Genomic DNA, 20,628 nt, shown 5'->3' on the forward strand with positions numbered 1-20,628 from the left:
AATATGATCAAGTATACAGTAATAATTACTCAAGAAAGAGAAAATAACACAATCTGGAGATTTTATCTTTTAAGTTTTCCCTGGGCATAAATATTAACAATACAAAAATTTAAATATGAATGGATATTTTACATAGCATAAGTATCACATATTTAGCTGAATTATTTAGTACTTTATTAGTTCAGAAAAACAGGTTTTGAAGAACTATAGTCAATAAAATGAAATTTAACACTGGGTTATTTAAATTATAGAGACTATTTTTTTTTTGAGAAATACTACATAGGATAATTTTAACTGTAAACATTAAAAACAAATATAATAAAAAATATTACATTTAACCGGTTATTTAAATATTTATAAGTAGAATAAATATTGTATCATTTTAATTATGCATAACTCATGAGTACCTATTTGTTTATTCATTAAATATTAAATAATAAAGAATATCAATATATTATTGTCCATTCCATAAAAACGATATATTATAATATACTGTTCTAACTATCAATGAAAATTCTTACAACAATTATTTGAATATCAACTTGATTAGAATGTATAGTTTAAACTATTTGAATTATATTAATTAAACAAATTCAAGATGAATCGTATAAAAAGTGGTAAATTTTTGTTTTTACAGTTTTTGGTACTTAAGTTACAATAAACTTTCTTAAAATACAATTTACTAAATATTTATTTATAAATTAAAACATTAGGTGAAATTAGTATCCTTATAGATAAAATTGTTAATATACTTAAGTTTACCAAAAACTGTTAAAAATCAATTGAACATTTTTTAGATGTTGGCAACGATACAGTAAATATTATTCTAATTTTATTTAAATTCTGTAGAATAAATTGTGGTACGGATAAGTTACAATATACATTGAAAAATATACAATACCATACTTATATGGCACAATAATACAATTCAACTAGAAGCTACCTAAAAAATAACTATTTATCACAGAAAAGTATACAAACTAAAAACAACTAATAATTAATACAATTTAAAAAAATAAAATAATTAATTTAGCTGAGATCTTAAAAATTATAAAATATATCTTTGGTACATTAAATTAATATATCAATATTAATACATTGAGTAAAAGAAATGTTTGCATTAAAAGACAGAAATTCAAGAAATTATAAAATGATACACTTATTAGTTATTACTTATTACAATAAAGGTAAGGTAAAATTGAAATCAAGTATATGTTTATAATAAATTATAAGCTAATATGTTTATCATGATAAGTATTATTATTTTATGCAAAATGTTATGTATGAAATATTTTGTCATTTTGTCAGAAATAAGATTTTGGGTACTAATTAAAATAAAAACTTTTTTTTTAACTGACACAAATAATAGACAATAATTAAATTGGTGCTAAGTGCACAGTACTTAACCAATTTTATACTTACCCATAATAATAAAGTATTATACTAAACAACGACAATTCTTTTCTGTTATGCCTGATCATCATCAGAAGTTGTATTTTCTTTTAAACTAGTTTCTTTGAACCATCCGTCTCTGTATTTATCTTTCAAGTTACCAACATGAGGCCTACGTAAGTTACAATGTTACAATTTTTTTATAGTATAAATAGTAACTCAATGATAAAATATAAATTTAAGTACCTTCGTAGTCTTCCATTATCTGGTAAGGTCATTGATGAACGTGATTCAATACCAACTGCAGCGTGTTCATGAGTTAATAATTGTGGTCTTCGTTCTAGCGTCATTGTTTCTGGTTCAGGGAAAATATCATCATACCCTTCAGCAAGTTCTTGATCGTGCTTACAATTTTCACATTCTTCTCGGAAATCATCGTTAGAAATTGTAGGTATTTTATCATGGCACTGGTATTTATCATTATCCGTTTGATCTAAAATAATTAGTTACTTAGTAGATGATAGAAACAAGTATAAAATATTTTAATTTATTACTTTCTTCTAAAAACTGCTGGTTGGTAGTTGGTTCAGTCTCGGGGTCACATGATGTCTGCGGCTGAACATTTTGTTCAATTTCAGTCATGTTAAAAGGTATAGTTCTATGGTAAGCTGTAACTTCATCTACTAGTGCATTTAATTGTTGGGGTACTATTTGGTGAGGTAATGCGATAGCTTCATCATATGGAGGCGGTGCATCACCACGTGGATAGTATGTCTTCCACAAGGGTATATGTAGAGTTGCATGATCCCCATAGTATAAATCAGGCCTAGGTAAATTCATGTAGCCACTAATGAACCCAATTCCACGTACACCTTCGCCCATTTGAAGTGAGTTTGGATCAGTAAATACTTCTCCATCTATATTTTAATACAAATTGTTTTAAAACATACTGAGGTTTAATTTTTTAAGGTAACTACAGTAAGTTAATTTTTGTACGATTTAAATGATCACATACAACTATGAAAGTTATACACTATAAACTCTATTTCAAAAGAGAATACCAGTTCCGTGTACTATTTGCTCCTCCGGAAGTGGTTACCCATGTCATTATGTAAGAGATGTGCACCACAAGACAAAAACTGACACCACCTAGTATATTCTCTTTTGGAACAGAGTATATTATACATAATATTATGTAATATCTAACTATCAAGTTATAGACTTGAAAACAACTTCTTCAGTAGTTCATTCACAATTCTTGGTACACTTCCTTTAAAAATTTTTATTTTATTTTACTGAATAATAAACAAATATAAGATATTAATTATAGGCAAAACATTGTTTAATAAATGGCATGCCTCTTAAACATTAATTTGGTATAAAAATGATATTATTAATTAAATCAAATAAAAATTTTAAAAAAGTTAAGCATATTAAAATAAAAATTTCAATTTTAAAATACAAATATTACAAATTTACTCTTACTTGACATTATATTTCTCTTATGTAACCGGTTGATGAGGAAAACAATTAATATAAAAAATAAAAATGCCGTTACAGTACTGGCAATTGATCTGGCATTAATATTATCGCCTTTGAGAGTTTCGTCTAAACAATTGAATTCACAGCATATATTTCCAACAGTTGTATAAGACTTGCAATCCTAAAGTTAAACAAATTGTTTTAATTATTTATGTGACATTTAACTAATTATAATTTGTAACACACAATAAATAATAATCAGATAATCTGATATAGTTTTAGTCTCAGTTTCAATAAAAATAGTCTGAATAATCATTTAAAAACTTAGAAATTACTAGGTATAACTTATAAGTTAAAAAAGTAAAAAGTACCTGTGGAGCTGTACAAAGCACAGGGTGACACCATTTAGCTACAGAATTGTCACACACACACCGAGTGCAGATTTCCGGGCCCGGTATGTACGTCTTACCGTCCTGAACAGTTCGACCATTGTTATCTATACAGTCGGTCTTGACATTGCCTGTAGTAACGAATGTAAGTTGAGAAAATATTCAAGTGAATAGGATTTAGGTATAGGTAATATTTAACATTCTTGCCTGGCTGATGACCTAGTATTGCTATCAACAAAATAAAACAGTAGTGCATGGCTGTCGAATGAGCGATTACATCAACATTTCGATACGTTTTAAAAACGGTCTACGAAACGACAATCGCATTGGTAGATGATGTTATTACTAACAGCGCGTTACGGCATCACATCACAGGGACTTGGGACTTTATGCAAAGTACCGAGAATACTAAAACACAACAACTATATAGCCACAACACGAACAACTCGATAATAGATACGGTAAAAATATAGTATGCTATATTATAATAATATATTATATAAATACAAACGAGGAATAGATTTTAGCGAGATCTCGGTTCTCGACATAACGCAGATAGTCGTAGAAATCACTGGAAAGATATTAAAGCGATAGCCCTCCCGCCCGCTCACCGACCGCAGGGATCAGAGTCAACCCCTGGTTGTGTAGTGCGCTACTACGCAGTACGCAGACACGTACATTTGATTAGCGCCAGCAGTCTTGCACTGAGGCCCATAGACAGGATGTAGGTATACTAATATTATTACTATAACAGCGACGTGAGAAACTGAGGACCACGAATTAAGATATAATACCCTGTACACGGACATTTTAGACATCACTATATTCGTGGTGACAACTGAAAACTGAGAATAAAATTCTATAAATACAGGGTGTTTATGGAATGGATGAGGTATAGGTAACTATAGTATATCATGCGCACTCGTCAGTGTGATGACCCAATGAAGATTTTTTTCCACCTTTAAAATTTGGGTTTATTTAGCTTATTTTTAGAACATTACCTTGAATGTAAAAATTAATGCTCAAGTTGTATTTTTTTGTAAAATTCTCATACGAATCGAGGTGACACATGGCTTTCGAGCTTGTCGCTCAATTTTCACGCTCGAATCGCAGACTATAAAAAAATTGTGTGGCACATCGATTTGTATTAGAACACTGCAAGATAAACAGTTTTGATAGTTATTTGTTGTTATACAGGATTAATTAACGCATTATTTTACACTGTCAACAAATAAAAATTATAAATAATTACAAAATTAGGATTAACAGAGTTTTAACATTTAAATGATCGAATTTACTGACATAAAAAAACTTTGCTTATTGCTATTAAGGTGAAATGTCTCACTTTATGACAGTTCATTTTTTAGTAAATATTAAATAACCAATGTGTGTCTGCTCCTCCTCTCTTAAAAATAAATTGTAGGTAGGTACTAGTAAAAAGACCGAAGGGGACTAACACTAACTCAGTGACCTCTCCAGTAAGTTCCCTAAGTGACCCACAGTTGAATTGATATACCCATGTAGACATAACTATTTCTACATAGGTAGTACTAAAACTTAAAAGGGTCACATACTCACATGCTACGCAACAGCAGCTTCAAATACTATTTACGATTTCCATTCTGAGTTCTGGCAATCAAATCAGATCATGATGCTGTTCGAGAATCGAATTGCATCATTTGCGATAAATTACAACTTGTTAGGTAGGTATATTCATATTTGTAATCGTCGTATGAGAACACGATATGTAATAAAACAAATATCATGATGGAAATTTTTGAATAAGGTTTAACTTTTTTTACTCAATTATTTGAACTATATTTCAATGGGGTGGCCTGTAAATATCCCCCTTCCCCCAGGCAACCACTTAGGCAGTACGTGCCCGTGAGAGTGAGAATCGCCCATTTAATTTGTTCATGGCAATTGATCAACGAAGACTTTACAACGACACGACGGCAATTAGGTATTTGGTGTTTATAAGTTTATTTATTAGACAATAGCTAGACGATTCGCGTTTTTTAATCGATCGCGCTGTACGATTCGGCCGACATATCGGAACGAATAGAGGGATACCTATATAAGTTTTTTTTGGAAGACGAAGACCCTTGTACGGCCGGAGGACAGGCGATTATCTCCCCCCGATAATATTGAGCCCTCCTCTGACGGAATCGTTTATGTTGTCGTCATATCCGATTTTGTGTGACAGTGGCGGCGGCGGCGGCTGCAGTGAAACGACTCGGGCCGGACCAGAATAGACGCAGAACGGCCAGTAACTGACGCGCCTGCTCGAACCGTCCTGGAACTCGTTTGACGACGCAATGGTCCGCAGGAGACCCGTTAACGCGGTGGCCGGCGGCGTAAGCCTTCAGGAACCGATCCTCGCCGGCCGAGGTAAGCTCCAATAGGCAGGCGGCTGCTGGGCGCCGAGAAACGCTTCGCCGCTGTAGTTCAGTAGTTGGCGGAGAAAGGATGTCTGAGCACACTGCGGACGTAACGTAGGTACATTTCATAACATACCTATACCTACCTATCTACAGTAACATAACGAGCGTAGGGCCGGATTTTGAGCAACTATGCCGTCCTGGGCTCTTTTAAATATGCCGTCCCCTTCGGAAAAAAATATAAATTTCCATTGTTCGTATGAACTTGGAGCAAATTAAGTAAATAGGTGTAATCTAGAATTCGTTCTTCTTATCACTTATCAAATTATTATATACAATCAATTTATCTGACTAAAGTAATTTATTAATTTCTTTACATAGGTATTAAGAGGACGCTGCTCATGCATTTGTTGACTTCGTCTTACACACTTGAGACATAACAAATTTTCGTTCACTGGTTTCAATAGTATGCTGTTGGTTTTTATATTAGAGTGAATTGACCTATTATAACGTTTTTAGATAATAACATTTTTAATTTTTGATATTTCACATACACATAGGTATCTTATACTTGAAAATAAAAATATTGAAAAATTGCCAACGCTTAAGCACAGATAATATTCTTATCTTAAAGCACGGTCTTAGATAAATAATAATATACTTATAGGATATAGGTACCTCCAAACCTACCGGCTACCGACAAAAAAGTAGGGATATACGTCTTAATAGGTATGCATTATAATTTATACTTCACTACAGTACGCACCTTTACATTAGTTGATAGTTTAACCCTATACATATTCTAAATGAAATAAATATACTTTAAAATTATTACTTTATACAGTCCAAAGATGGGTGGGTACTGGGGGCCCACACCCAGGCCACCATGACTACACACTGTTCAAATTATTATCTATTCATTTTACCAAAGTTACATACCTCACATATAATTGTAATAGTCACATTAGGTAGGTCACCACAATATGGATAGATAAGTTAAACTTGTTCAACTTAATAAGTAAAAGCAATCACACAAAAAACGATTCTGAGTAAAAATCAGTACGTCATCATTATTTCTAAGCCTTTAATAGGTATAATATTATTATATATTTATTTTATATTATGTTTACTATTAATTAAAATGTCAATACTATTATGACACTAGCTGTCACCCGCGTGCTCCGCCCCCGTGATAGTTTGCAAAGTGTAACGTTTTTTTTTTTTTTATATGAACATTAATTGAACTGTATGCAGAGTAGTTTTATTTTTTTCTGCTATGTATTGTGACATTGTGTATACAGAATTACAGAAACAAAAATAACAAATTAATCATACATTTATACATACATCACTTAACTCAGTATCTAAAAAATGAAACAAATTAAGGGAACATTTTTAATCTTTGCAAACAACACAACTCTTTGATCACATATCACATTAAAAATTAAAATTGTAGAACTTCGTTATTGAAAAAAATGTAAGTTTTTTAAAATAATTTATTTCACATTTTTCCCAATTTATAGAACATTATATAAACTTTTAAAATGCATATTATTAACTTCTGAGTCCTGGTTAAGAACAAATTCTTTTTTAATATTTTGTTTCTTTTATTTTTTTTAATGAACAATAAGTATTTTTAATTAAACAATTTATAATTTTTTAAGAAAAGATTGATACGTAATTAAATATAAGTTTAAGCATTCAGTAATAATATAACTCTTAACAAATTAGGATTATGTTTTAATCAGGAAAAAGAAATATTCATAATGACATCATTAACGAGAACGGCAATCAACCTAGGTTTGATGATAAGTCTTATGGATGACATCTACGTGTATGTTTTGCTCGACCACTGGTTGATGAGAACTTTTTTCACACAGACCGCAGTCGAACGGTTTTTTGACCTGTGTGTGTTCTATAATGTAAAACCAAATTTGATTTTTGCGTAAAAGATCGTCCACAAATAACACACGCATATGGTTTCACCCCGGTATGCGATCTTTTATGTATACACAATATAGATTTGCTGATAAACGTTTTAAAGCAAACATCACACTCGAGAGGAGCTCTTCCAGTATGAACATTTTCATGTCTGGATAAACTATTGGCGTTGGTAAATTCTCTATCACAAAATCGACAAGAAAACCGACCAGTGTCAGTCATAGTGGGATATTCTGAATAATTGTAATCGTCCTGAGTAGAGAAAACAAAATTATTTTCATATTCATCACCAACATGATCATTGCTATAATATGTTTCCTTATCCATGTCATCTTTTGACGACTCAGTTTCTTCTATTGCCATCTATAACAAATTGATATAGAATGTAAGAAGGTTTGTTTCTTCTATAGAATTAGCAACAGCTTTCAACGTCTAACTATCAACAAATACAAATATTTCTATAAGTCAAATAAATAAAACAGTCAGTACCTTGGATTTATTTTTCTTGGTTTCTTTTGTTGGACTTTTTAATCTACAAGAAAAATAATTAAGTAAATTATATTCTAATAAATAATATATATTAGATTCCGAACGGAACGAAATAATGTATTGATTTTACAATGATGATTTTTTTTTGTCTGTTAGCGACATTTTGGATAATAAAAATGTTCAGATTTTCGAAATCATTATAATCTGATAGAAAAGTGAATCTAGTTTATACTTTTGGTTGGTAAAAATTGAAAATTCCAAGTAGTTTTAGAAAGCGCCAAGAAAACAAAAAAAAAGTGGTAATTATTATGTAAAACCAATTTAAAAAAGGTGGGTAAGTGGATGTCGCTCTACTGTACAGTAGGTTACAAGTGGGTCACTGTAATGGATGGTGTTAAATTTTAATTCAATGATATAATATCATAGTATAAGAAAAACGATTCTGAGCGAAAACGGTCAGTCAGCCTATGATATTACCAAGTATATTTGATGATATTATTGTGAATAAAGTAATTTATCTATAACCTATATTTACGTGGAGCCTTGTTTAAAATTTTCAATCCTTAGCCATAAAATATAAACATTTTATACATTTTTAACTACAAAATAATTAATGAATTATAAATTTGATAAATGTTGTCAAAATTTGAACTTTAAATGCTTATAAAAAAAAATTGCACCTATGCATTTTTAATATTTTTCAACTTCTATTAGAACGATATATCAGGAGCCTTATATTACATTTTCACGCTTTTTTACCGAACAAAAAAAATTGTATTGATATTTATAGAAAAAAAAACTAAAAAAATTGAAAACTGACAATATCGTAAACAGCTCAAAAAAAGTCAAAATATTTTATGGTGTATAGAAAATGCTAATATAAACATTCAGTGAAATTTTCAAGTATCTGCAGTCATTCGTTTTTTAATTAGAATAAAATAAGAAAACTGTTACGATGAGAAATCGAGTGAATATCAAATGTTGTAAAAATATAAATTTCAGACGCTCATAAAAATTTAATTTAAGTTTCTTGTACACATTTTTTTTTTTGATAAAGGTAGAAAAACTTATGAGTAATCTTATATTACATTTTCAAATCTTAGATTTAAAAAGAAAATTTTTTTTGAATTCTCAACTCAAAATAATTTGCTAATTTTCGTGATTTTTCCGTATTTTGTCAAAATTTGAACTTTAAATGCTTATAAATAAAAACTGTGACTAAGGATTTTTAATTTTTTTCATCTGCGTTTGAAACAATAACCTAGGAGCCTTCTATTAAATTTTCAAGCTTTTTTACAAATAAAATTACAGATAAAATTTTATTGATATTTATAGAAAAAAAAAACTAAAAAAATTGAAAACTGACAATGTCCGTAAACAGCTCAAAAAGAGTCAAAATATTGTCAAGTTTTATGGTGTATAGAAAATGCTAATATAAACATTCAGTCAAAATTTCATGTCCCTACGGTCATTTGTTTTAGAGTTACACCAAAAACCAAAATCGATTTTCTCGAAAACAGATTTTGCGTAAAAATTCCCGTTTTTCCTTAATTTTTCTTTTGTTTTTCACATCGCTTGTGAAAACTACTGGGAAATATTTACTTTTGACCCCCCCAAAGTACCAACTAGATTCACTTTCCTATCAGAAAAGTTACTGTTGAAGACAATCCAAGCACTTTTACTGTCCTGATGATAGACACAAAAATAAAAAATAAAAAAATAAAAATAAAAAAAAATTTTAAAAAAACACATCATTGTAAAATCAATACATTCATCGCTTCGCTCAGAATCTAAAAAAATCTATTTTATTTTTTAGTTTTATTTCCAGAACGAATAACTGCAGACTCTTGAAATGTTTATCAAATATGTATATTAGCATTTTCTATATAATTTTCAAACTCGTTTTTTGTATACAATAATATTTTATCATTGGATTATATATAACACATCCTCAGCTTAAGGTGAGCAAACTATTATCTATTAAATATCAATGCATTTGTAATCTATTGTAATAATAATTGTTAGTTTGCAAATAATAATAAATAAATAAAAATATATCCATTACAACGACATGCTCGACAACTACTGTGCAGCAGAGCGGTACCCACTTGTCCACCTTTTTTAATTGTTTTTACTTTTTGTTAAATGAATTATTTATTTATATACAATAATGTAAAGACTAAAGAATTATTTATCAAAATACATAAGATTTATCGTATTTGATATATATCATAGGTCACTGTGCCTGATATATAAATTATCTATATAACAAATAACTTGGTCTAAAATAACTCTTAAACTGATATATTCTTAACAGTGTCTTGTCGGCTTACTTAAAATTATTTGAAATTCAACTAAATTTAGAACCCAAATTTTGTTTTATTATTATATACTTACAAAACATTAAAACGTCCTGGATCTGTGGAAGTTCCAGCAGAATCTAAAAATGAAATATTATCAATTCACATTATCCATACAAATTGGTAAGATACTAACAATTGTGAGTTTTTGGTTTTTTTGGAGGTTCGTTACAATCCGAAAGAGTTTCAGAGTCCTCATTTATTTTACTATTAACCCTCTTCTTAGTATGAACCGCATCATTATCATTTCCCAAATTATTTATTTGTTGAACCTAAAATGTAAAAAAAAAATGCAAATGAACATTGAAATATATATATTTTACAAATTAAGGAATATAAACATTTTTAAATATCTTACTTGTTCTTGTTCATTATGGAAGTCCATACAATTCAAATCAGTAAGTATTTGATTTATTTGGGTATAGTTTTGAAACACAGCTCTTGCAGAAGTGCATCTGCGTAAAGTTTGTGCAAAGGCTCTAACAGCAGCCACCTAAAATTATAAATTATAATAACAATAGCGATAATTGTTTAAATGAAAATTCAAAATACTATAAATATAATAACTTTTATTGAAATCATTTCTTCTGGAAACCCATGCATTGCAGATATAAGCCATAACTCTAGGCTTTTGGAAAAATTTCTAATTGCTTCAGTTAATGTTCCTGCGCATAATTTATTAATTTATGGTTATATTTTTAAAAACAAATATATAAAATATACATACTAGGAACAGGCCGAAGAACATCTGGAATTAAAACTTTAACCAAGTTTTGATAAAATAGAAAATCAACAGTTTTCACAAACAGTTGCAATGTTTTGCACTTTGACAATGAATATAATTTTTCTTTAGACAAATATTGTTCTCCTTCATATTTGTCATTTTTATCATCTTGACTACACCAAAATTGACGCCAAAGTGACTCAATAGTGCCAAATTCTAAGTTCAACACAGCACTTAAAAACGCCTGCAAAAGCAATATTATTTAAACACAAATGAATTTCAATTTAAAAACATCTAAGTACTTTATAATGTTCACGGTACAAATGTTTGAACGTATCTACATCTTCTATAGTACAATTATCATCCAATTGTATTTCATCCAATATAATATCAGGAAATAGTGGTACAGCATTAGCACCATCACCTAAATATTCTTGGTCTTGTCCTTGATGATAAGGAATACTGTTTTGAGAATAATTACCAGAATCTGAACTGTTGGTGGTACATTGACTATAATTTTGAGCGACAGTTTTAATAGATTTAATTTTTTTTGAACTAATACTTTGACTTGTTCTTCCAACTGGTAGGCTTTCTTCTTCTTTAAAGTCATTTAATAATGAATTAGGTTTAATTCTAATACCATAATAATGGTATTTGGAATTTCCTCTAATAAACAAAAAACTGTCAGTAAAAGAAGCCACATAATGTATTCAAAAATAGCACCATACCGAGTTCCTAGACGTCTTGTTTGTAATCCCGTAAACACAGATCGGATAAGTTTACCAAATGATGGTGCATTTAAAGGATCAAATTTAGTTTCTGTGCAATGTGTTAAATAATTATCATATATTGTTGATCGAAGTAACGACACTCCTTCAGCCTTTTCATAATTATCCATCAGCCAGTCGACCTTCATAATAATATATCATTGAGTTATTTATTATTCTATATAAAATCTATCAATTGCTTACAGTTGCAGGAGAAATTTTATTTGCTTGCACAACACCGGAGTTTTGCATTCCTCCATATGACTCGACTCCATTCGGTTTATCCATGTTTGTTACACTCAATTTAGTAGCGTTAACTGTATGATAAGACACATCCTAATATAAAAACAAAGTATTGATATTTTATTATTTTATTTTATATTTAGTTTATAATAATTTAAGCAATGTATGAAACAAAATACATTGAGGCACATTATTATCATAATAAATTCATAACTATTATACCGAAGATATAACGGATTTTAGGCTGTATGTTTGAGCGGTGACAATAATATTATGATCATTGTCTACATTCTGTTTTATTATATTTGTTCCATTAGCTTTATTTTGTGCATGACATGTTGGTTGGCTTATAATACCTGTACAAACAATACACTGATGTGATATAAGTTTTACAGAATAATTATAAAAATTCAAGCTAAAATAACAAAGGCACTAAAAAGATTCCACACAAAATTATACTAGGTAATATACATTTATCATGAATATTAAAAGAAATTAGTGTAATATTACATGAGACATAGCTTGAGTTCAATGTTTTCTCTCTACCAGAATGAGGATCCTTTGAAGCAAATTAAAAAGTACTACATCAGAAAGTCTATAATAATAAAAATTAAATAGATTCAAATTTTGAAATAAAATACTAGAGAATTTTAACTCAAAAAGTTTGAAATGAAAAATAAAATAAATGTTTCATTGAGTCCTACCCAATGTTGCTACTGGTGTAAGAGAAGTATAAGATCTTCCAAAAGTCCCTTCTTAATTGTAATTTTATAATTACGGTATATGATAATATGCATTTTATAATTGTATATGACAAATGGAGAACTAATATTTGAGAAGAACAAGATAAATATTTTAATTTTATTTGAATAAGATCTGCTTTTACTATACCAAAAAAAGTCTCCATTATTTCTTAAATTATATAAATATAATAATGGACATTTTGTGGAACTTACCTGATTCTGCAACAATATAATGACCATTATCAACAGTAACTGTAGAAGAATTCCTATCTTTATGATCTAGGTGATGTTCATCATCAAGTTCATCATCATCCGTTGATTTATTAGATCTATCATCATGAACTGGGCTGGTTCCACACAATAGAGGATTTGCATGTTGTAAACTACTATTCAGTTTCTGAAAACAAGAAGATTTAAATATAAATAATATACATAAATCTATATTAGGTAATGAAGTACCGTATTAATAGATTTACGCTTCACGGAAGTTTGTTGTACTGGTTGTATAACATGAGTCTGACCAACTCTACCTGATGTTACAACAGTTATAGTATTAATTTGGGAGTCAGTACCTACTGTCTCTTCTAACTTGATTCCACCCCTTACAGAAGTAGCCATGGAATTACCTAAACCAATTAATTTTATAATTTTATTAAAATTTAAAAATAACGTAAATTGAACTTACGATTAAAAACAAAAATAAACAAACATATAATGAAAAGCAAGTAAATTAATTTTTATTAAACACTAAAATAATTTTTGATATCCAATATATAATACCATTAAAAACCACAAATAAATAGTATACCTACCTAAATGTGAATTTTTATTTATTTTTACAAATTCAGTAAAACAACATTTGACCATTTATTTTTAAATAAAATAGTTATAAATAGGTATTTTTCCAGATCAATTATAACTATATAATTTATCGAAGAAATTATATAAAATTGCTAATATTTATCTTACTAAAACATCAGAAAGGAAATAGAATTTCCCTTCTTGTGAAAGACATTGGATATTGGACCACAAAAATGTCTTTTGAATTGCAAGGATATCAGTGGCGTCATTTCAGTTTTCAATAGAGGGGGGCAAAGGTCTTGACCAGCCCGAATGGGTAAAAAAAAAACCGCAAAAATATTAGTAGTTTAATAGGATATCTTTTTTTTTTATTTTTGAATAATATATCAACTGCATTATATATAAATCAATTTTACCTGATTCATTACTCTTATATAGGTATATGATATATTTACAAATTAATATTATCTTAAATTATAATATTTTTTTTTATTATTGCTTGCTTACCGGCTCAAGTTTTGGCTGTTTATTAAACATGCTAGAAATTATTTTCGATACTTTTCGAGCAGTTTGCGGTAATTTTATATTTTTAATCGCACCACCAATTTATTATTTTTAGATCATATTTTGCCCAAATTAAAAGATTAATGTAAACATGCGTCACGAAAAAAATTAATTTTAATTTAGGTAAAATAAGGTACTCAACTAAATAAACACGATACGCAGAATAGTTGAATCATACACGACTGTCGCAAGTTAACTGAAGTCCGTGATCAATGATAAATAATAAAAGTGCCAATCGGTTGTTGTTTTTAGAATTTGTATTCATTTTAGATTTTAGAAATTAAACTATACGAGATTATGATACTAACTGTTAATTTTCCTTCACAAAACACACTCACACAAACAAACATACATACATACATACCCACACATACAATGTGTACGTCCCCGCATACGTCTAAATATATTCCAACTATCAATTAGTAAAAAAGTATCATTGTGACAATAATTTCTTAGTAAATACTATAATATTTTCTGAAAATATTATAAAATACCCAGACAGCAAATGTTTGACTAAAAATATTATTATAACATTATTATAGGCACGTTTTTGCGCTAATAAAATATAATAATGGTAAGACGGCAACAACCGGCCTCGCGCCGTTTTTAAGATCAGACAGGGGCAAATGCCCACCTTGCCACCCCACCCCCCCCCCCAACCCCAAACGAAAAATGATTCTTTGTGAAGACGCCCATATTACTAAGAAACAATATGTTATAAGATATTAGTAAATAGATATGGTTTTAAAGTCCCAACCCCCCAAAACATCCATAGTCCCCCAAACATTTACTAAATGTCGTTTTAAGCTTATTCAATATTATAAAAGTAGAGTTTTAGACCCCCCCCCCCCCAAATCTCAAACGCTATTTGCATCTATGGTAATACAGTAGATTGAATTAACATTTTTCGAAAATATTGCATTTTAAAACGCCATTGTGTATGTATAAAATATAACAATAAGCTTTGATAGTATCTAGTATACAAACGAATAATTTTTTTTACAACCACAACAAAAATCGTTATTCTTGATTTAAGTATCAAATTTTATTTATTTATATTTTTTATATTTTTTGATTACAATTTACAATATGAATTTCTTATGAGTTACCTTGTTTTAAATTTATTATCAATCATTAGGTATAAAAATTTTACATTTTACATTTTACATTTTAACAATATGGTAATTAGGAAATAATTAACACATTTTCGATATTTTTATGATTTATCAACATTTTATATTTAAACTATCATAAAAAAAATCTTGCTTGGCTATGTACCTTTAATATTTTTCAACTGCTATTAAAACAACTTATTAGGAGCCTTGTAATACATTTTAAAGCATTTTAACCCAACAAAAAAAATGCTTTCAACATTAATAAAAAAAATTAAAAATTAAAGAAAAAACACATCGTTGTAAAATAAATAAATTCTGTCGCTTCGCTCAGAATCTAAAAGGTGGACAAGTGGGAATTGCTCAGCTGATCAGTATTTGTCAAGCATGTCGATGTGTTATATTCGAATTCAATGATAAATTATTGTATAAGAAAAACGACTCTGAGTGGAGACGTTGTGTCAGCCTAGCATACTTGTATAAATAATCAAATTTAATAGTTAAACAAAATTAATAAAAATCGAAAATATATCGTGGCAACAAATAGCGTAACTTTCCGGTGAACTTTTTCTTTTTTTATAGAGATGTTAAAACTTGTTAGAAACCTTCTATTAAAATTTATAATGTTATCTATGAAAAGAAAAACTTAAATGAATTTATAACTGAAAAATAATTTATAAAACACAAACAATTTTCTCATGGGTATAAAAAGTTCATAAATAGTCAAAATTGTTTGAAAATAACAATTGATAGATGAAAATTCGTTTAATTTACCGATGAAAATCTAATATCGTAAAAAATTTTAATTCAAACGTTCATAAGAAATGAGTATTACTCTCGGCTAAACTTTTATTTTTGTTTAAGAGGATCGTAGCACACGTATTTTTCATACGTTTTAGACAAATAAGCGATGATAAATTGCACATACTTTGGAATGTCAGATTTTATATATATGTATGAACTCTTTGACAACATATTTAGGCTTTTTAGGAAGTCGATTTTCAATTTTCAATTTTAAAAGACCTTAAAATTAATATTTTTTTTTTCAAAAATAATTGCTTTACATTTGTATTTATGCTGGGCACATCTGATTTTAAATTAAAAAAGTGATTCTTAAAGAGCATAGTATAGATGAAGCTTATAAATTCAACCATTTTTCAAATTTACAATCGAACTTGAGGAAGTATGTTTAATTTACTATCGCTTTTAGTACCTAGTTTTTATAGTAATGCAAATAAGAATATTTTAATTTTTCACGATGTTTTACCATATGCGTGCGAGTGCGAGAGTTGCATCCGGCAACAGTTGTCCGACGCGGTATTACAGCGATTCTCAACACACATTAATGTTCATTTACTACTCAGTAGTCAGTACTCATACATAGCCATAGCTCAAATATTTATGTCAGGTGAATTGCCTAAATATTACTCCTTACAACATGATACGCTGGAGCCCCGTTAAGGTAGGAACATTTGCGGGGAGTCTTCTATCAGCATTTCTATTGTTAGCTATCAAAGGAAAAACTTTTATGAATTTTAACTGAAGGATAATTTGAATATTTTCAAATTTTGAAATTTAAATGCATATATTTATTTTTTTATAAAAAAAGTGGAGCAAGTGAGTGTCGCACTGTTGTACAGTAGGTTACAAGTGGATCACTGTATAATAGATGGTGTTAAATATGAATTAAATGATGTAAAAATATTGCACCCCTGAAAAAATAGTGTCACAAATTTTTTGAGTTGTGTACTTGTGTCACTATTCTTTCAGGGGTGCGACATCATTGTATAAGAAAAACGATTCTGAGCGAAGACGGTCAGCCAGCCTAATGATTTTTCTAAGTATATTGTATATTTGATGATAATATTATTGTGAATAAAGTAATTTATATATATAACCTATTTACGTGGAACCTTGTTTTAAATTTTCAATCCGTAGCTATAAAAGTTGAACATTTATAAATTATGAACAAAAAAGGTGGGTAAGTGGATGTCACTCTGCTGTACAGTAGGTTACAAGTGGGTCACTGTAATGGATGGTGTTAAATTTTAATTCAATGATATAATATCATTGTAAAAGAAAAACGATTCTGAGCGAAAACGGTCAGTCAGCCTATGATATTACCAAGTATATTTGATGATATTATTGTGAATAAAGTAATTTATCTATAACCTAAATTTACGTGGAGCCTTGTTTTAAATTTTCAATCCTTAGCCATAAAAGTTAAACATTTTATACATTTTTAACTACAAAATAATTAATAAATTATAAATTTGATAAATGTTGTCAAAATTTTAACTTTAAATGCTTATAAAAAAAAATTGCACTTATGCAATTTTAATATTTTTCAACTCCTATTAGAACAATATATCAGGAGCCTTATATTACATTTTCACGCTTTTTTACCCAACAAATAAAATTTTATTGATATTTATAGAAAAAAAGACTAAAAAAATTGAAAACTGACAATGTCCGTAAACAGCTCAAAACAAGTCAAAATATTTTATGGTGTATAGAAAATGCTAATATAAACATTCAGTGAAATTTTCAAGTATCTACAGTCATTCGTTTTTTAATTAGAATAAAATAAGAAAATTGTTACATGAGAAATCGAGTGAATATCAAATGTTGTAAAAATATAAATTTCAGACACTCACACATTTTTTTTTTTTGATAAAGGTAGAAAAACTTATGAGTAATCTTATATTACATTTTCAAATCTTAGATTTAAAAAGAAAAATTTTTATGAATTCTCATCAAAATAATTTGCTATTTTTCGTGATTTTTCCGTATTTTGTCAAAATTTGAACTTTAAATGCTTATAATTAAAAACTGTGACTAAGGATTTTTAATTTTTTTCATCTGCCTTTGAAACAATAACCTAGGAGCCTTCTATTAAATTTTCAAGCTTTTTTACTCAACAGATAAAATTTTATTGATATTTATAGAAAAAAAAACTAAAAAAATTGAAAACTGACTATGGCCGTAAACAGCTCAAAAAGAGTCAAAATATTTTCAAAATTTTATGGTGTATAGAAAATGCTAATATAAACATTCAGTCAAAATTTCATGTTCCTACGGTCATTTGTTTTAGAGTTACACCAAAAACCAAAATCGATTTTCTCGAAAACAGATTTTGCGTAAAAATTCTCGTTTTTCCTTAATTTTTCTTTTGTTTTTCACGTCGCTTTTGAAAACTACTGGGAAATTTTTACTTTTGACCCCCCAAAGTACCAACTAGATTCACTTTCCTATCAGAAAAGTTACTGTTGAAGAAAATCCAAGCACTTTCACTGTCCTAAAAGGTGATGACAGACACAGTATTTTTACTATCCAAAATGTTGGTGAAATTACATAGGTACTAAAAATTGAAAATTACAAATGTTAACTCAAAACTAGTCGAAATAATTTTTACACATTAGGTAGGTATGATGTATAGAAAATGATCAAATAAACGTTTAATGAAAATTATTCAAGTATCTATAGATATTCGATATTTACAACAACATAAAATAAGAAAATCGTTCCATGAGAAATCATTAGTTTAAGAATGAAATCCAATATAGAAAAAATTTAAAATTTAAACGAACATTGATGACATTGAATGATTTATCGCCTCCCGGTAGACTTTTTTTTGTGAATGGTAGGAAAAAATCTTATAGGGAATCTTGTATTAAATTTTCAAATCTTAGATATAAATAGGAAATTGTTTATGAATTTCTAACTAAAAATAATTTGTACATTTTAGTGATTTTATCGAATTTTGACAACATTTTAACTTTAAAAAAATATTGTGATTTGTGATCAACTTTTTTTTAATTTTCACTAACAATAACTTATAAGGGATATTGTACTAAATTTTGTAAAAATTTGACAGAGCAATAATTAAACAAAAATTAATACAAAACGAAAATTTCTTATGCCTATAAATAGCTGAAAAAGAGACAAAATATTTTAAAAATGTTATAGCTTATAAAAAATGCTTATATGTATGAACATTTGGTCAAAATATCACGTACCTATCTAGGTACGGTGAATTGTTTTTTAGGTACACCAAAAACAAAATTGATTTTGTCAAAAACTGATTTTGTCTAGAAGTTCCCGCTATTCCTTACATTTTTTCATGTTTTTCCAACGCTTTAAAACTACTGTAAATTTTCTATTTAACTTCTCGAATGCACGATGCACCAACTACATCCACTTTCCCACCAAAAAAGTTACTGAAGTTGAAAATCGAATCATTTTTTCGTCTACTAATTGTGTGCACAGTCACAGATCTGTCACATAAAAAAACCACACATCGTTGCTTAAAATCTAAAATTTAAGACATTAATTTAAAAAAATTTTGTTTTATAAATTGAATAATAATAACTTAAAAGTAAATTTTATAATTTTAAGTTATTATTTATTATGTACTTATTAAAAATGTAATGTAATAAATAATAACGACTTGAGTATACTACATACGGATATTAACTTGTTAATGAATTAGTTTATTCTAATAATTTTGTTAATCTAAGTTGTAAGCTATAAAAACTATTTTCCACCACTTTCGTTTAGTTTTGTTTGTCGTAACGCAGTGAAAATAGTGAAAATAGTCACTGCGTTGTCGTAAAAGTCTTACGTCGTGTACAACGGAATAATCAAACATAAATACATTTTTTGTTTATGTTAACCGTTCACCTGAATTATTGTTGAGTGCTGACAGAAAAAAAGAGTTCACGCCTTCACGGTGACCATGCCTACAACTTTTCATCCGTTGCTAGGAGCGGTGTCGGTCACATTCACGATTTAAATTTTAAGATACAATGGACAAATTGAATGGTTGCCCGACCACAGTGACTAGCTATGATATATTAATTACTAAGCGACTTCCACAGATTACAGGATATCATGAACTAAATATTATATCTGTGATATTATCACATAGCAATATAGAAATTATTGTTCGCAGGAACAGCTGCTTAATTGACGGAGTGCGCTCTCTATCTGTAAAAAATAATGATATATTAAATTAGTGTTAATATGAAAATATATTCCCGTCTATTTTAAACTTTAAAAGCACATTACTATTACAATCACGATTAAAGATATAAAAATATATTATATATCTTAAATATTGTCATAAACTTATTACCGTAAGCAATACATTTTATTATTTTTATAGTGTTTAAAATAAATTATATTATGAATGTTTTTAAAAGTATTTTTACGATAAGGTATTGTTTTTTCATGAAAAA

The 20,628-nt window shown here is 28.5% G+C and overlaps 2 protein-coding genes across 3 annotated transcripts; both read right to left on the reverse strand.

Annotated features, from left to right (window-relative positions):
* Positions 1 to 255: 255 nt before the first annotated feature.
* LOC132946899 (uncharacterized) lies at positions 256 to 3,822 on the reverse strand. Its single transcript, XM_061017014.1, has 6 exons — positions 3,471 to 3,822; positions 3,246 to 3,394; positions 2,878 to 3,055; positions 1,947 to 2,309; positions 1,639 to 1,885; positions 256 to 1,564 (listed from the first exon to the last, which is right to left on the reverse strand). The coding sequence occupies exons 1-6, from the start codon at positions 3,517 to 3,519 to the stop codon at positions 1,468 to 1,470; spliced, it is 1,083 nt and encodes a 360-aa protein (XP_060872997.1). The 5' UTR covers positions 3,520 to 3,822; the 3' UTR covers positions 256 to 1,467.
* Positions 3,823 to 3,931: 109 nt separating this feature from the next.
* On the reverse strand, positions 3,932 to 20,269 carry LOC132946898 (transcription factor RFX3-like). Of its 2 annotated transcripts, XM_061017012.1 has the most exons (14): positions 20,072 to 20,269; positions 13,371 to 13,537; positions 13,125 to 13,308; positions 12,391 to 12,524; positions 12,130 to 12,261; positions 11,887 to 12,068; positions 11,461 to 11,824; positions 11,162 to 11,402; positions 11,002 to 11,099; positions 10,793 to 10,927; positions 10,571 to 10,706; positions 10,472 to 10,514; positions 8,075 to 8,117; positions 3,932 to 7,948 (listed from the first exon to the last, which is right to left on the reverse strand). In XM_061017012.1, the coding sequence occupies exons 1-14, from the start codon at positions 20,142 to 20,144 to the stop codon at positions 7,517 to 7,519; spliced, it is 2,364 nt and encodes a 787-aa protein (XP_060872995.1). In that variant the 5' UTR covers positions 20,145 to 20,269; the 3' UTR covers positions 3,932 to 7,516. The 2 variants fall into 2 exon arrangements, with proteins under 2 accessions (XP_060872995.1, XP_060872996.1); XM_061017013.1 differs by lacking the exon at positions 8,075 to 8,117 and having other exon boundaries at positions 7,885 to 8,021.
* Positions 20,270 to 20,628: the final 359 nt, after the last annotated feature.

The sequence above is a fragment of the Metopolophium dirhodum genome, chromosome 6 (assembly GCF_019925205.1).
Source record: "Metopolophium dirhodum isolate CAU chromosome 6, ASM1992520v1, whole genome shotgun sequence".
In the NCBI taxonomy this organism is placed as follows: Eukaryota; Metazoa; Arthropoda; class Insecta; order Hemiptera; family Aphididae; genus Metopolophium; species Metopolophium dirhodum.

Bases quoted from the DNA above. Each gene is read 5' to 3' on its own strand.
- LOC132946899 (XM_061017014.1), bottom strand. From the start codon at position 3,519: ATGCACTACTGTTTTATTTTGTTGATAGCAATACTAGGTCATCAGCCA. The intron at 2,310-2,877 runs GTAAGAGTAAAT...ATTAAAATATAG, and splicing joins TAAGAGAAATATAATGTCAA to ATGGAGAAGTATTTACTGAT. The intron at 1,565-1,638 runs GTACTTAAATTT...TAACTTACGTAG, and splicing joins GATAATGGAAGACTACGAAG to GCCTCATGTTGGTAACTTGA.
- LOC132946898 (XM_061017012.1), bottom strand. From the start codon at position 20,144: ATGAAAAGTTGTAGGCATGGTCACCGTGAAGGCGTGAACTCTTTTTTT. The intron at 10,707-10,792 runs GTAAGATATTTA...TTTACATTTTAG, and splicing joins TCCATAATGAACAAGAACAA to GTTCAACAAATAAATAATTT. The intron at 10,515-10,570 runs GTTAGTATCTTA...TTTCATTTTTAG, and splicing joins AAAACCAAAAACTCACAATT to ATTCTGCTGGAACTTCCACA.